General features: G+C 42.5%; 1 protein-coding gene and 1 pseudogene across 1 annotated transcript in view; one reads left to right on the forward strand and one right to left on the reverse strand.

Moving 5' to 3' along the window:
* The window catches only part of LCT (lactase), a 79,996-nt gene that overhangs the window by 34,986 nt on the left and 28,036 nt on the right, over window positions 1-16,974 (forward strand). Inside the window, exons 7-11 of the mRNA XM_006834577.1 lie at window positions 1,063-1,708; window positions 3,940-5,490; window positions 6,556-6,824; window positions 7,726-8,016; window positions 11,680-11,878. Coding sequence (XP_006834640.1) covers window positions 1,063-1,708; window positions 3,940-5,490; window positions 6,556-6,824; window positions 7,726-8,016; window positions 11,680-11,878 — 2,956 coding nt within the window. The remainder of the gene's footprint in view (window positions 1-1,062; window positions 1,709-3,939; window positions 5,491-6,555; window positions 6,825-7,725; window positions 8,017-11,679; window positions 11,879-16,974) is intronic.
* LOC102828207 lies at window positions 9,960-10,567 on the reverse strand (annotated as a pseudogene).

Consider the following 16,974-nt stretch of genomic DNA (forward strand, 5'->3'; position numbering starts at 1 on the left):
GGCCTTACAAGTTTCTGAAAGACAGTCTTAAGGAAGTTTTACAAAGGAGACAACAGATATGACTACAGTGTTCCAGGATGTGAACTCCAGGATGTGGGTAGACGGTTTTGTGAAACAAAGTCTTCCACCTGGGAAAGTCTCTATACCTAGGGCAGTTTTATATTTACCTTTGTTCTAGCAGACATGATGGGCGTGCTGCTTTGGGTCTGGGCTCCTTATGCTAATTAATTCATTTTTCCAATGATTTCCAGTGAATACCACCCTGCTTCAAATTCTCCTACATGGATTCATAATTAACCCCTTCTTATAGATAAGGAAGTTGAAGTTGCCACAGCAGGTTAGTCTCAAAGCTAAAATTCAGATCTAGACTTGGTATACTCCAGACATCCTCTCTTTATCACTATGTTCCATGACGCCTTACCAAAGAAAGCTATTAACTTTTGTTAATATAATAAATTAAGTCTACAAAGAAGTTTCTGGTTCTGATTTTTCTTTTTAGATTTCATTAAATAGAAAGAAGAACAGATAGGCTAGAAAAAGTGGTCCTTGCCCTTGCAGGTTAATTAAAATAATTCTCCCCCCATGGACTAACTGTTCAGTAAGCATTTATTGAGGATAGACAAAAGCATCATGGGTAAAACTATAGACCTAGATTCAAACTGCCTTTGTTTTGTATTCTTGCTGTACCTTTCACTAACCATGTATAGGAAGTTTTATATATCTCTGGGTCTTGTTTTCCTTATCTGTAAAGTGGTAATTATAATTGTACCTACTGAGTAAGCTCATAGTGAGGATTACATGAAAGAATTCGTTGAGTGTCAGCTTTGTTGATATAGTCATTGACTTGATGTGGTTGACAAGTTAGCTTGTTGGTGTTATCAACATTGGTGTTGATGTTGACACCTAAGTGTTAACTTTTGGATGTTATTGACTTGTTGATGTTGTTGACATTGGTGCTAACTTTTACTGTTGGTATTGACATGTTGGTGTTATTGTTGACATTGTTGTTGACTTGTTGATGTTGTTACCAAGCACTGTAATTCCTTCTTTCTTCCTAACAAGGTGGCTCACTTGGTCCTCAAGGCTCATGCCAAAGCTTGGCACTACTACAATGACCACCATCGCCTACAGCAGCAGGGGTATGTGGGCATTGTGTTGAACTCAGACTGGGCAGAACCTCTGTCCCCAGAGAGTCCTGAGGACCTGAGAGCCTCTGAGCGCTTCTTGGACTTCATGCTTGGCTGGTTTGCACACCCCATCTTTGTGGATGGTGACTACCCAGCTGCCCTGAGAGCCCAGATCCAACAAATGAACAAACAGTGCCCAAGTCCTGTGGCCCAGCTCCCTGAGTTCACTGAGACAGAGAAGCAATTGCTGAAAGGATCAGCTGACTTTCTGGGTCTGTCCCATTACACTTCCCGTCTCATCAGCGAGGCTCAGCAAAACAACTGCCTCGCTAGCTATGATGCCATCGGAGGCTTTGCCCAACATGTGGACCCTGCATGGCCTCAGACCTCAGCCCCTTGGATTCGTGTAGTTCCCTGGGGTATAAGGAGGCTGTTGAAGTTTGTGTCCTTGGAATACACAAGAGGAAAAGTTCCAATCTACCTGGCTGGGAATGGCATACCCATAGATGAAAGTGAAAATCTCTTTGACGACTCCTTTAGGGTAGACTGCTTCAATCAATACATCAATGAGGTACTCAAAGGTAAGACATGGGATTGGTGCTGGCAGTTGGAAAGTGGGTGGTACTCTTTTTCCAAGTCCTCAGAGTTTTATTTAAAGAGACAAAGTTTTCCAAAGACATAATACTAACACGTTGTATTAGTGGTATAGTGGCAGTCCTTCACCTCAATCTCCTATCTTACTCATCTTTGTCCCTGTATTCTTGTTCCCTAGGTGGCCTCTTTCTCACTTTCTGTCCATCTGAGTCTTACCCATTTATCAAGCCTCATTTCCATCTAATGCACTTATTTAATAAATATTTGATGAGTGCCTGTTATGAAACAGGCATTCTACAAGACAGTTGTTGCTAAGTGCTGTGAAGTCAGTTCCGACTCATAGCGACCCTGTATTGGATTTTCAAGGAGCAGCTGATGAGTTTGAACTCCAACATTGTGGTTCGCATCCTAATGCTGATCCTACAGCATCACACCAGAAGTCTATTACAACACAATAGGGGCACAATATTGAGCAAAGTTTGCCCTTTCACATAGGGAACTCACATTCTATAGAGTGAAGACAGATAGTCAATAACAATATAGGGTAATAAGGGCATTACAGAATGACATAAAGACCTTTGTGATGGAACTCTAGCCAATAAAATCTTCCCACATTGCTCCAGTCACATGGATCGCCAGTCCCGTTTCTGGCTATAAAATCTACATTCCTTGTCATTAATTCTGATCCAATTGATCAGTATCTACAGTCTCATTCTTATCTAGAATTCTGTTTCATATACCTGTTTATTCCAAGGAAAAAGAGATGACAAATAGGTTGGTGGCTGAGGAATAAGCACTGGACTGTTAACCACAAGATTTATAGTTCAAATCCACCAGTTGCTCTTCAGAAACTCTATGCAGGATCACTATGAGTCACAACTGACTCGATGGCACTCAACAACAAAAAAATCAATTAGCCATCTACCAAAACTACTTGAGAAGCTTTCAAACCCTTATCTAAATTCAGTTAGAAAGACTTGACTATAGATGCCTGCCATTGTTGTTAAGTGCTGTTGAGTCGGTTCCGACCCATAGCGACCCTGTACAGGGTTTCCGAGGCTGTAAATCTTTACGGGAGCAGAAAGCCTCATCTTTCTTCCACGGAGCATCTGGTAGTTTTGAACTGCTGACCTTGTGGTTCGCAGCCTGATTCGTAACCACTACGCTACCAGAGCTCCTGATACCTGCATGGGCACTGAAAAAAAAAAAAAATGGAGACATATACCCCATGCAATTGCCAATCCTGTTCATGAGGTCAGAGCTTCTTTTATACTTGTACTCACCTCATCATCAAGGTTACAATTCGTCATCTTCATTGTCTTCAAAACCTTTCAAGTCAGTATCACATGTAATCCTAGAAACAGCCTCATACAAGCTATTAGGGCAGTACTGTACAATATATTGGGGTAGATACTCTTTACAGTTTTTGTAGGAAAACTGCGAAAAGTGAAGCTCTGAGAGATTAAGCAACTCAGCAAGTACAGGACCTGAAGTTGAAACCACAAGATTCTTGCTTCAGGTTCATTTCTCCCCTCCACTCACAAAGCTGTGAGACTTTTTCATTCATGTGTCCCTGGGGCCTAGCATAGCCTGGAACAAAGTAGGTGCTTTATCTATTGACTGAATGAATTAACAACTTTACCTTTTATACAACCAGTATACTTGTTGCGGGGAGTCATATAAAAACAAGGCTTAACAATTTTCTGCCTTTAAATAGGAGCTCACAGTCACTGCTATATTTTGGCTTTCATTTTTGGTTGACTCACTAGATTACTATGTGAGAAATTAAGGCTGAGTCTGAGGATCTATTTCTTTGAGCTTTATTTCTTTTATTCAACATAGATATTTGATAATTTTATGTTAATGTTATTAATTGTAAACAAGAAAAGCAAAAAATATATATTTAAAAGATGAAATTATTTATGTATCCTACATAAAACCAAGGAGTCCTGATGCTAGCCAGTGGGATGAATTCTTTTCCTGATTCACTGTAAGACTGAGATGCTCCTTGGGATTAGGACTTGTCATAATAATGATCTGATGTCTTGTGAGCGTGGTGTGGATTTTCCTTCTGTTGATGCTGAAGGGGAATACAAAGTTCACTTTTTTTTTTTATTAGTTCAAGTCACCTCCAAAACTTTGTCAACAGAAAAACTTTAAAAAAGTAAGTAACCACAGTAACAGAGACTGTAAAATAACCTTTTGTTTTTCTTCACAGCTATCAAGGAGGACTCTGTGGATGTCCGTTCGTTCATTGTTCGCTCCTTCATTGATGGTTTTGAAGGCCCCTCTGGCTATAGTCGGAGATTTGGGCTGCACCATGTCAACTTCAATGATAGCAGCAAACCAAGGACTCCCAGGAGATCTGCCTACTTTTTCACCAGCATCATTGAAAAGAACGGTTTCCTCACCAAGGTGGTAAATAGGGTGTCATCACCTATTACACCAAATGTGCCCCCCAAAATTAGAGCCTTCACTTTTCCCTCTGAGGTGCCCTCCAACGCGAAAGTAGTTTGGGAAAAGTTCTCAAACCAACCCAAGTTTGAAAGGGATTTGTTCTACCACGGGAAGTTTCGAGATGACTTTCTCTGGGGCGTGTCCTCTTCAGCTTATCAAATTGAAGGAGCTTGGGATGCCGATGGCAAAGGACCCAGCATTTGGGATAATTTTACACACACACCAGGGAACAACGTGAAAGACAATGCCACTGGAGACGTAGCTTGTGACAGCTATAACCAGTTGGACGCTGATCTAAACATGCTCCGAGCTTTGAAGGTGAAGGCCTATCGCTTTTCCATATCCTGGTCTCGGATTTTCCCAACTGGAAGAAATAGTTCTATCAACAGTCATGGCGTTGATTATTACAATAGACTGATCAATGGGTTGGTGGCAAGCAACATCTTTCCCATGGTCACACTGTTCCACTGGGACTTGCCACAAGCTCTCCAGGATATTGGAGGCTGGGATAATCCTTCCTTAATTGAGTTGTTTGACAGCTATGCAGACTTTTGTTTCCAGGCGTTTGGTGACAGAGTTAAGTTCTGGATGACTTTTAATCAGCCCATGTACCAGGCTTGGTTGGGGTATGGCTCAGGGGATTTTCCTCCAAATATAAAGGACCCAGGCTGGGGACCTTATAGGATTGGCCATGCTGTCATCAAAGCTCATGCCAGAGCCTATCACACTTATGATGAGAAGTATAGGCAGAAGCAGAAAGGGGTGATTTCAATAAGTCTCAATGCACACTGGGTAGAGCCAAAGTCACCGGAAGTGCCCAGAGATGTGAAAGCAGCTGACCGCGTGCTGCAGTTCTCCCTGGGCTGGTTTGCCCACCCTATCTTCAGAAATGGGGACTACCCTGATGCTATGAAGTGGACAGTGGGGAACAGGAGTGAACTACAACACCTGGCCACCTCCCGCCTACCAAGCTTCACTGAGGAAGAGAAGAAGTACATTAGGGCCACAGCCGACGTCTTCTGCCTCAACACCTACTTCTCCAGGATCGTGCAGCATAAAACACCGCGGCTAAACCCGCCTTCCTATGAAGATGACCAGGAGGCAACCCAGGAGGAGGACCCTTCATGGCCTTCCACAGCTTTGAGCAGAGCTGTGCCTTGGGGGATGCGAAGACTGCTGAACTGGGTCAAAGAAGAGTACGGTGATGTGCCCATTTACGTCACCGAAAATGGAGTGGGGCTAACAAATCCAAAAATGGAGGACACTGATAGAATATTCTACCATAAAACCTACATCAATGAAGCTTTGAAAGGTATGTGAGGGTTCTGATCCCTTTATCGTCTTCCCATATCCATATATCATGAGCGTCAAGTGCTTTATGAACTATCAACTAGTGTTCTTAAAACCTAATTCCATAATTCTTTACCTGTATAGGGGTTACATTTCCCTCTGAGAATGCTGAAAAAAGGGATTTGGTCATTTCCCCAGAGAAAAAGCACAAATGTACACACACAGAGCGCTCATAAAGATGTTTCAATGAGTTTATGTATTTGTTTTAGCCAAGGAAGTTGTTTTTGTTTTTTTCCTTGATGGCCTGTATGTTCTTTTATTATTATTATTATTATTATTATTATTATTATTATTGTGGTTTGGGTGAAAGTTTACAGAACAAATTCATTTTCCATCCAACAATTTATACTCATTTTGTTTTGGAATGTTAGTGGCAATTCCCTCAATGTAACAGCGCTCTTTCTGCTTCCTCCCTGGGTTCCTCATTCCCATTTGCCCTTCTTTCCTGGCCCTTCCTGCACTCTAAGCTTTGTCTCAGGCTAAATGCTGTCCTATGAGTCTCATATGATCAATTATGAGGAGTATGTTCCTCATAAGTGTTATTTTTCACTCTCTGTTTGACTGCAAGGTGAGCCAGGGCCAAGAAAGATTTTTTTTGAGCAAATATTATGTGACAGGATCTGGATGCAGCGGTATAGCAGTAAACTGAACAGATCATTTTCTGCTCCCACAGAGCTTGTATTCCGGTGGGTTTCATGGATCTCAGAGCAAGAAACTTTTCTCCGACTCACATTTCTGTGCTTTAACTTTTAAAGTGCAAATGTGGTCTGAGATTCTTTATGTAATCAGATTCTAAAGAACCTGATCACATAAAAATCCATCATTAATACCTGCCATGTGATCATCAGTGTTAGCGAAAAAGAAGACAGCCAAGATAATCTGTTTATCTATTGGCGAAAATATTGCTTGTGTTTAGAATGGTTTAGAAGTATTGTCTTGAGTTGAGGAGTTGAGTTGGCTGGGTTTGTTGGAGATTCTATTTCGTAATACAAAGCTGTTTTCACTCCTCCCATTGAACTATTCCCAGCCTACAGGCTTGATGGTGTAGACCTTCGAGGATACATGGCCTGGTCTCTGATGGACACCTTTGAATGGCTGAATGGCTACTCAGTCAGATTTGGACTGTACCATGTTGACTTCAATGACCTGAACAGGCCTCGAACAGCAAGAGCCTCCAGCAGGTACTACACAGAAGTCATTACAAACAATGGCATGCCACTGCCCAAGGAAGATGAGTTTGTGTATGGGCACTTTCCTGATGGCTTTATCTGGAGTGCAGCTTCCGCTGCATATCAGGTGAGGAGTTCAATGCAGCTTATCAAACATTTTATTGCAGACCTGCCAAGTGATGGGCTACTTGGAGGACAGGCATGTGAGCAGGGATTTCAGGAGAGTCTGTTGACTATCTCCTAGGAAGGAAGTACAGAGTGCTGTGGGACAGTCTGGGAAGTTCTTGTCCCCAACAGCCTGGCTCCTTCTGATCCCCAAATCTCCTCAGGTCAGCATGGTTAGGTTGACTGTGTAAGGAAGGTATTTGTAGGGCAAGACGAAGCAGATGGAGTCTGGGAAGAAATAGTTAGACAAAGACAAGAAAGACCAAGAGTCTTGTTGAAATGTCATGGATGTGTATGCCTGATTTGCATACACATCCTCTTATCACACAATACCACATCAGTATGTAGTGGAACAACTTTAAAGTAAATTACAGTCAGACAACTTAAGACTATACAGAGTTTCCTCATAGGATGGATTGGGGGAGAAATTGCAGGCACAGAAACAGTGACATGTGTCTTGATTAGAAAGTCTGCCTCTACACTAGCATCACTGGGATTTGTTGGTTCATGATTTTGTGGAGGGAGAGTGGGTTATTCATTCAAACCTTTACTGAATGCCCACCCTACACCAAGCACTGCTGCCCCCTGTTGTTGGGATGCCAAAATGAAAGACAAATGCATAGACCCCACAGCCTTGTGGGAATTCAATCAGCAGGCAGACAACTGTGTGATGACACCATGTGTGTGTGCACAGAAAACACTGGGAACTCAGAAACTGAAGGAGTGGGAAGAGAAGATTCCCAGAGAAGGGGAGGGAAGCTGGCTTATGTCCTGACTTGGAACTCACCTGCTGCCAGTAAGGCTAAGGAACTTATAAGTGGCTTGACTGAACAACTTAATTAGACCTGTCCTGTCTTCTTAAGATTGAAGGTGCGTGGAGAGAAGATGGCAAAGGACTCAGCATTTGGGACACGTTTGCTCACACCCCTCTGAGAGTGGGGAACGATGACACTGGAGACGTGGCCTGTGACAGTTATCACAAGATTCCTCAGGATGTGGCAGCTCTGCAGAACCTGGGCGTGTCCCACTACCGCTTTTCCATCTCCTGGACCCGCATCCTTCCGGATGGAACCACCAAGTACATCAACAAAGCAGGCCTGGACTACTACGTGCGGCTCATTGATGCCCTGCTGGCTGCCAACATAAAGCCTCAGGTGAGGTGGAGTCAGCTGGGCTGGGGGCCACATTTACGGATAAACAAAATACTGAGTTCTGTGTTTGTATATGTGTGTGGTAAAAATATACGAAGAGGCTTTCAAAATTTCAAGAAAGTTTGTGGAAAACTTCCATTATCTTTCATTATATTTTTCCATGAGCTTTTTAAAGTGCCCTCATATATAACAAGACATTATATATATATAACCATGTTTAAGTGTACAATTCAGTAGCATCAACTACATTTACCATGAGCACTGGACTGCAAGTAGCAAGGTTGGCAGTTCAAACCCACCAGATCAGTGTAGGAGAAAGATGAAGTTTTCTGTTCCCATCAAGATTTATGGAAACCCTATCCAGGGGTTGTGAGTTGGAACTTACTTGACTGCAGTGGGTTTGGGTCTTTGGTGTGAAATAGAAACTCAGAACCTGTAAGTAATAACTTTCTGTCTTCTCCTCCCTCAGCCTCTGTTAAGTGAGGGTTAACTGTTCACAGACAATTTTGCAACCAAGTTATAATAAAAGTCTTAGACCAAATCCTGCCACTAACAAACTTTTCACAAAACACAGTTGTTAATTTAAATCTTTTTAATTCTTCATAAGTTCACATGCTCCTGAACTCAAACAGCATGAGTCTGCTAAGCAGTTTCTTTCTCATTCCTCACCCCAGCCAAGGGGTCCCCTGCAGGCAAACAAGTTTGCGAGTTTCTTATGCATCCTATGGTTACATTTATAAGCAAGTAGATGAGTATATACATGTACCTTTGTATGAATATTTCATTTTCTCCTTGCTTCTCATGATGGTAGCAGACCATACTATTTGGTACTTGGATTTAGTCAATGATATTCCTTTACAGATTTTTCCATATGAATGGATAGAATTTCCACATTTATTCTGCATTTTTCTTTTCTAACAGTTATACAGAATTCTGTTTATTGTTTAATGATTTCTTTATTGATAAACATCTAGGGTGTTTCCACTCTTGCTATCATAACACATACCACCATGAGTAGCCATAAAAGCCAAACCAAACTGTCATTGTTAAGGGCCATTGAGTCGATTCCAACCCATAGCGACCCTGTATAGGGTTTCCAAGAAGCAGCTGGTGAGCTTGAACCACCGACCTTGCAGTTCAAACAACTTTGCAGTCTGACGCATTAGCCCACAGCGCCACACCAGGACTGCAAACTAGTGGCTGTCAAATTCATTCTGTGTCATAGTAGAACTGTGTGCTTAGGGTTTTTTAACAGCTGATCTTTTGGAAGCAGATGACCAGGCCTTTTTTCTAAGGAATTTCTGGGTGAATTTGAATTGCCAACCTTTCAGTTAGTGGCCAAATGCTTGTTTGTGCCATCCAAGGACTCCTGAGTAGCCACAGCCATCCACCACTTCACATGTATGAAAGTTGGTCTGTGCGCTACAGTCCTAGGAACATAATTGCTAGGTCACAGGTGCATGTGTTTCTTTTCCTTTTTTTGGCTATAAATAATTGATTGGTTTTGAATTACAAACCACAGGGAAACTACCACAGTGCCTGTGAGCCCTGATGGCAACTCCTCCCAGCCTCTACATCACTAATTCTCCTTCTTACAATCCCAGGAGCACCTGGGATCGTACAAGCTGCTTGACTATTCTAACACAGCTGCAGAGTATAGTGTAAAACCATGTGAATCTGTTTAGCTAATGCCCCATTTACTATTTTAAGATTCCTTACAGTTAGTTTTAACAAACCTTCTTACGACAGAAGTGAACTGGTTGCTCCAGCTGCTGAGCAACTCTTCACAAGTTAGTAACTGAAGTGGGAGCAGTGGACATGTGACCTAGGTCCCTGCTAAGCTCAACCCTGGACACTGGCTGGAGCCCAGAGGTCCCCATGTCCCAGGGCAGTATTGGAGCAAGGGCAAGGCGAGGCCAACGAGGAACTGACAGTCTTTATTGGGCTCAGACCAGGAGTCCGTGGGTCTTGAGAACTTCTGTGTATTTGTCAGTCTTCTTCTCCAAGTTTTTTTTGGCCTGTTTCCTAAGCCTTATAAGCTGCTGCTTCTTCCTGAAATGGATCTAGGACTTCTCCTTCCTCTTCTCCTCCAAGGTGGTGGTCACCATCTGGTACTTTCAGCCCACCTCGTGTGCTAGACGACCCAGGTAGGCAAACTGCTCAGTGGGCTTGAGTCACACAACCTTGAACGCAGCAGGAACAACCGCCCGCTTTGTCTTGTCATTGGGGGTGGGATCCTGTCAGACACATTGAGGCAGTCCAGGGCAGCCTGGCCAGGCTTAGTCTTGGGGTCAACATACCTCACACTGTCCGCCAGAAGATGCGGTGAGGGGCCTGAAGTGGTATGGGCCTCGGGATGGGTTGGTGCTCATTGGCTTTCAGAGAAAGACCAGGTTCTTCAATTTGTTTCTGTAGAAGTTGCCAGAAATGTTGATAACCTCACAGTGCACGACCACCACCTTTTGGCCCAGCAGCACTTGCTTGGCCATAATGGCCGCCAGGGGCCCTGGAGTTGGCTTCGGCCTTCAAACACCAGGACCTGCCCATTGGCCATCTTCGGCAGCCATCTCTGCATATGTTTTTAAGCCATAATCTATTAGAATAAGACTACAGAAACTCACTTGTGAGCTTAATTTGCTGTCACCAAAACTTGCTAATTTTGCTTCGGAATCTGTTGTTGCTAATTCCTTTCCAGTCAGTTCCAACTCATAAAGACCTTTCATAAAGTTTCTGAGGAGTGGCTGGCGAGTTTGAACTGCCGACCTTGCTGTTCCAATCGACCTTGCAATCCAGTGCTTACCCTACAGTGCCACAACAGGACTCCACTTGGGAGCCTAAGAACATTTTATTTTTTGTTTCCTGAACCATTTATAAGAAAAGAATGAAGGATAAAAGTTTTGTGAAGCTATTTGTTTCCTCTGCTGAAGTGGAGATTACACATTTTACACACAAACATTCTACGTTTAGGGTCTGGCTGCTTAATTCCTAAGATAACTATCTGGGTGGGTTTAAGCAAGTCTTAGTCTCCTTGTCCTATTCCTCCTTCTAGGACCACAATGTCATCCCAGCCAATATATGTTGTTGTTGTTGTTGTTATGTGCCATGGAGTCAGTTAACAGCCCAATTCATAACCACTATGCTGCCAGAACTCCTTAGCCAATATGTAAGCTTCCTCATTTGCAGGGTCCTCACTTGAGACTCAGTGACTAAATGGACTCCATTTTGTTTAGGTCAGTAGATCCATGCTATCATTAGTATTTGTTATAGCAAGAGTGGAAACACCCTACGTGTTTATCAATAAGGAAATAATTAAAGACTTAACTCAGAACCACAAGATGCTGTGGAGCTGAAGGGTGTGAGATACCACAAAAGGAAAGGTGTTGAGTGCAGGGAAAGCTTCAGGGAAATGTGAGTCTTGAATAAAGGAGAGGGTTTGTACCGGACTGAAAGTGGTTAGCATCCAGTTGGGCTGAGGACAGTGGAAATCTTGGCCTAGCCAAGATGGGCTCTCTTGGGGGTCATTTGCAAGAAGGCTAAATGAGAGGCTTTAGCCAGCCTACTTGCTGGTGGATATAATGCCCATGACTCCTCATCAAGGATGTTCCCTAAGGGATGACAGGTCTGGAAAGCAAGGCTAATGGGACTGCTGATCTGGCTTTTCCACAGGTGACCATTTACCACTGGGACCTGCCCCAGGCGCTGCAGGATGTCGGGGGCTGGGAGAATGAAACCATTGTCCAGCGGTTTAAAGACTATGCAGATGTGCTGTTTGAGAGGCTGGGAGACAAGGTGAAGTTCTGGATCACGCTGAATGAGCCCTTTGTCGTTGCTAACCAGGGCTATGGCTATGGAACATCCGCTCCAGGTAAAGGTCCCAGGCCTCATTTGTCAGCATTTTGGAATCCAGGTGGCAGAGGTGGAGAGACCTGGAGAGACCCACAGTGCCCCTTCCTCCACACCACTTAGCGGGAGCAGAGGGTTCCTTTCCTGACACCATTCTGAGAAACATGAATTCTAAACTCAGTACCTCAAAACACTTGGCTCGGGGGGAAAAAAGTGGTGGAGAAGAGAGAAAAATAAACATGGGGTTGTTGCTGTTGTTAAGTGTCATGGAGTCAGTTCCGACCCATAGCAACCCTGAACAGGGTTTCCGAGGCTGTAAATCTTTATGGGAGCAGAAAGCCTCATCTTTCTCCCATGGAGCAGCTGGTAATTTCGAACTGCTGACCCTGAGGTTAGCAGCCTGATTCGTAACCACTACACTACCAGAGCTCCTTAAACATGGGGTAGGGAGAGGGAAAACCCAGACGAAGTGAAAAAGGAAGCAACATAGTCTTACAGTCTTGGGGCAAGTGCTAGCTAGCCACCAAACCTAACTACAGCAGGAATGCAGCGTTTGCTCTACAGGAGCAAACTCTGCCCAGTGCAGAGGAGTAGGGGCGGTCACTGCTGGCCAAAGAGAACAGGGCTGGGTGCTTTCTCTGTAGGACTACGCACTGCTGCCTTCATTTGTTGTTGTTGTTAGGTGCCATCAACTCAGTACTGACTCATAGAGACCCTATTTACAACAGAATGAAACACTGCCCAATCCTGGGCCAACCTCACAATTGTTGCCAAACTTGAGTCCATTGAAGCTGCCACTTGGTCAATCCATCTAGTTGGGGGTCTTCCTCTTTTTCTCTGACCCTCCACCTTACCAAACATGATATCCTTCTCCAGAGATTTGTCCCTCCTGACAACATGTCCAAAGTATGAGAGATGAAGTTTGGCCATCTTGGCCTCTAAGGAGCACTCTGGCTGCACTTCTTCCAACACAGATCTATTGGTTCTCTTGGCAGCCCATGGTATTCTCCTCGAACACCGTAATTCAAATGCATCAGTTCTTCTACTGTCTTCCTTATTCATTGTCCAGCGTTCACATATATGAGGTCATTGAAAATACCATGGCTTGGGTCAGGCGCACCTTAGTCCTCAAGCTGACATCTTTGCTCTTCAACACTTTAAAAACGTCTTGTGCTGATGCACAGATTTGCCTAATGCAATACATCATTTGATTTCTTGACTGCTGCTTCCGTGAGTGTTGATAGTTGATCCAAAAAAATGAAGTCCTTGACAACTTCCTTTATTAGTATAGAGAAATCCAGCTGATTTTTGTATGTTGCTCTTGTTCTTTGCTATTTTGCTGAATCTTTCAATGAGTTCCAAAAATTTTCTTGCTGAGTCTTTGGGATTTTCTATGTATAGATCATATTATCTGCAAATAAAGAGTTTCACGTCTTATTACCAGTTCAGACACCTCTAATTTCCCTTTCCTGCCTCACAGCTCTGGCTAAGATTTCCAACACAATATTGAATGTTATTATTGTTAAGTGCCTTCGAGTCAGTTCCAACTCATATTGACCCTGTATAGGGTTTTTGAATAGTGACTGGTGAGTTTGAAGTACCGACCTTGTGGTTCAAACCAACCTTGAGGTTGAGTGCTTATCCTACAGCGCTGTACTGGGACTAAAAGGGCATAATTGTCTGGCTGCTGTTCACAAAGAGAATGCTTTCAGTTTTTCTCCATTGAAAGTAATGTTGGTTGTTGGCCTTGTATGTTGCTGTTAGGTGCCATCGAGTCGGTACTGACCCATAGTGACCTTATGCACAGCAGAATGCAATGCTGCCCGATCCTGGTCCAACCTCACTACTGTTGCCACGCTTGAGTCCATCGATACTGCCACTTGGCCAATCCATCTTATTGGGGATCTTCCTCTCTTTCTCTGACCCTCCACCTTACCAAACATGATATCCTTCTCCAGTGACTGGTCCCTCTTTACAATATGTCTGAACTATGAGAGACAAAGTTTGGCCATCTTGGCCTCCAAGGAGCACTCTGGCTGTACTTCTTCCAAAACAGATCTATTGGTTCTTTTGGCAGCCCATGGCACTTTTAATATTTGCTTCCAGTACCATAACTCAAATGCATCAATTCTTCAGTGGTCTTCCTTCTTCACTGTCCAGCTTTCACATGCATATGAGGTAATTGAAAATACCATGGCTTGGGTCAGGCATACCTTAGTCCTCAAGCTGACATCTTTGCTCTTCAACACTTTAAAAAAGTCTTGTGCAGCAGATTTGCCTAATGCAATACATCGTTTGATTTTTGACTGCTGCTTCTGTGAGTGTTGATAGTTGATCCAGGAAGAATGAAGTCCTTGACAACATCAATCTTTTCTCCACTGATAAGAATGTTGTTTATTGGTCCAGTGGTGAGGATTTTTGTTTTCTTGACATTGAGATGTAAATCCATAACAAAGATTGTACTCCTTGATCTTCATCAGTAAATGTTTAAGTCCTCTTCACTTTGAGCAAGAAAGTTTGTATCATCTGCATATCGCAGGTTATTAATGAGTCTTCCTCCAATTCTGATGCCATGTTTTTCTTCATAGTACCCAGCTTCTCGGATTATTTGCTCAGCATACAGGTTGAATAAGTATGGTGAAAGAATACAACCTTGTTGCACACCTTTCTTAATTTTAAACCATTCAGTGTTCCCATGTTCTGTTCGAACAACTTTTTCTTGGTCATGGTACAGATTCCTCATGAGCACAATTAAGTGTTATGGAATACTCATACTTCTCAATGTTGTCCATAGCTTGTCATGATCCACACAATCGAAAGCCTTTCTGTAGTCAATAAAGCATAGGTAAACATCTTTCTGATATTCTCTGCTTTCAGCCAAGATCCATCGAACATCAGAAACGATGTCCCTCATTCCACAGCCTCTTCTGAATCCGGCTTGAACTTCTGGAATGTACGCTTGCAGCCGTTTCTGTATTACCTTTAGCAAAACTTTACTTGCATGGGATATCAAAGAGATTGTCCAATGATTTCCGCATTCCATTGGGTCACCTCTCTTTGGAATGGGCACAAATATGGATCTCTTCCAATCAGTCAGCCAGATAGTCGTTTTCCAAATTTTCCTGGGAGAGATGAGTGAGTTCTTCCTGTGCCATCTCGCCTCACTTTCTTGAAAGATTTCAATTTTTATTCCATCAATTCCTGGTGCCTTGTTCTTTGTCAATTCCTTCAATGCACCTTGGACTTCCTCCTTCATTATCATTGGCTCTTGATCATACGGTACCTCTTGAAACAGCTGAACATTAACCATTTCCTTTTGGTACAGTGACACTGTGTTTTCCTTCCATCTTCTCTTTTGCTTCCTGCGTCATTCAATAATTTGCCCAGAGAATCTTTCAATAATGAAAGTCAAGGCTTGAATTTTTATTTCCGTACCCTCAGCTTGAGAAATTCTGAGCGTGTTCTTCCTTTCTGGTCTTCTGATTCCAGATCTTTGCACATTTTGTCATATTATTTAGCTTTACCTTCTTGTGCTGATCTTTGAAATTTTCTGTTCAGCTCTTGGACCGCCTCATTTCTTCCATTTGCTTTAGCATGTCTACACTGGAGAGCAAGTTTCAGTGTCTCTTCTGACATCCTTTTTGACCTTTTCCTTCTTTCTTGTCTTCTCAATGACTTTCTTCCTGTATGATGTTCTTGATGTCATCCCACAACTCTTCTGGTCTTTGGTCTTTAATGTTTAATGTATCAAATCTGTTCTTCATATGATCCCTAATTCAGGTGGGATATATTCATGGTCATATTTTGGCTCTTGTGGACTTGTTTTCATTTTCTTCTTCTTCAGTTTGAATTTGCATATGAGTAATTGATGGTCTGTTGCACAGTCTACCCCGGCCCTGTTTTGACTGACAATATGGAGCTTTTCCATCGTCTCTTTCCACAGATGTAGTCAATTTGATTTCTATGTACTCTGTCTGGTGTGTAGTCATCTGTTATGCTGTCTAAAGAAGGTATTTGAAATGAAAAAATCATTGGCTTTGCCGAATTCTATCATGCGTTCTCCAGCATCATTTCTATCACCAAGGCCATATTTTCCAACTACTGGTCCTTCATCTTTGCTCCCAACCTTTGCATTCCAATCACCAGTCATGACCAATACATCTTGGTTGCATGTTTGATTGATTTCAGATTGAAGATGTTGGTAGAATTCTTCTGTTTCATACTCACTGGCTTTAGTGGTTGGTATGTAAATTTGAATAACAGTGGTATCAACTGGGCTTCCCTATAGGCACATGGATATTATCCTATCACAGACAGCGTTGTACCTCATGAGTGATATGTACTTTTTGAGAATGAATGCAACATCATTCCTCTTCAATTAGTCATTCCTGGCACAGTAAACCATGTGGTTGTCAGATTCAAAATGGTCACTACCAGTCCATTTCAGCTCACTAATGCCTAAGATAGCAATGTTTATGCATTCTATTTCATTTTTGACAACTTCCAATTTTTCCAGATTCATACTTCGTACATCCTGTGTTCCGATTTTCAATGGATGTTTACAGCTGTTCTTCATTTTGAGTTGTGCCCCATCAGCAAATGAAGGTCCCGTGGGCTTTTCTCCCACGGGCTTGACTCCATTCACGTCAACACAGTCAAGTCTACTTGTATACTTGTATACGTGTCCTTAATTATGTTGAGGAATTTCCCTTCTATTGCTCTTTTGTTGAGCATTTTTTTTATTAGGAATGGATGTAAGATTTTGGCAAATACCATTTCTGGATTAATCGATATGATCATGTGGTTCTTTTGCTTTGTTTTATTTATGTGGTAGATTACATTGTTTGCTATTCTAATATTGAACCATCCTTGCATCCTTGGTATGAATCCTACTTGGTCATGATGCATTCTTTTTTTGATATGTTGTTGAATTTTATTGGCTAAATTTTTTTTTTTTTTTTTAATTTAAGGCTTTTATTGTGGATTGAGTGAAAGTTTACAAGGCACATCATCAGTTTCACATTCAACCATTCATATAACTTGTTGCATTACATTGATTATAATCCCCTCCATATACCATGAGTTAAAAGTATTTCTCTCTATCCACTTTAGCTTTTT

This window comes from Chrysochloris asiatica, unplaced genomic scaffold, assembly GCF_000296735.1.
Source record: "Chrysochloris asiatica unplaced genomic scaffold, ChrAsi1.0 scaffold00012, whole genome shotgun sequence".
Classification (NCBI taxonomy): Eukaryota; Metazoa; Chordata; class Mammalia; order Afrosoricida; family Chrysochloridae; genus Chrysochloris; species Chrysochloris asiatica.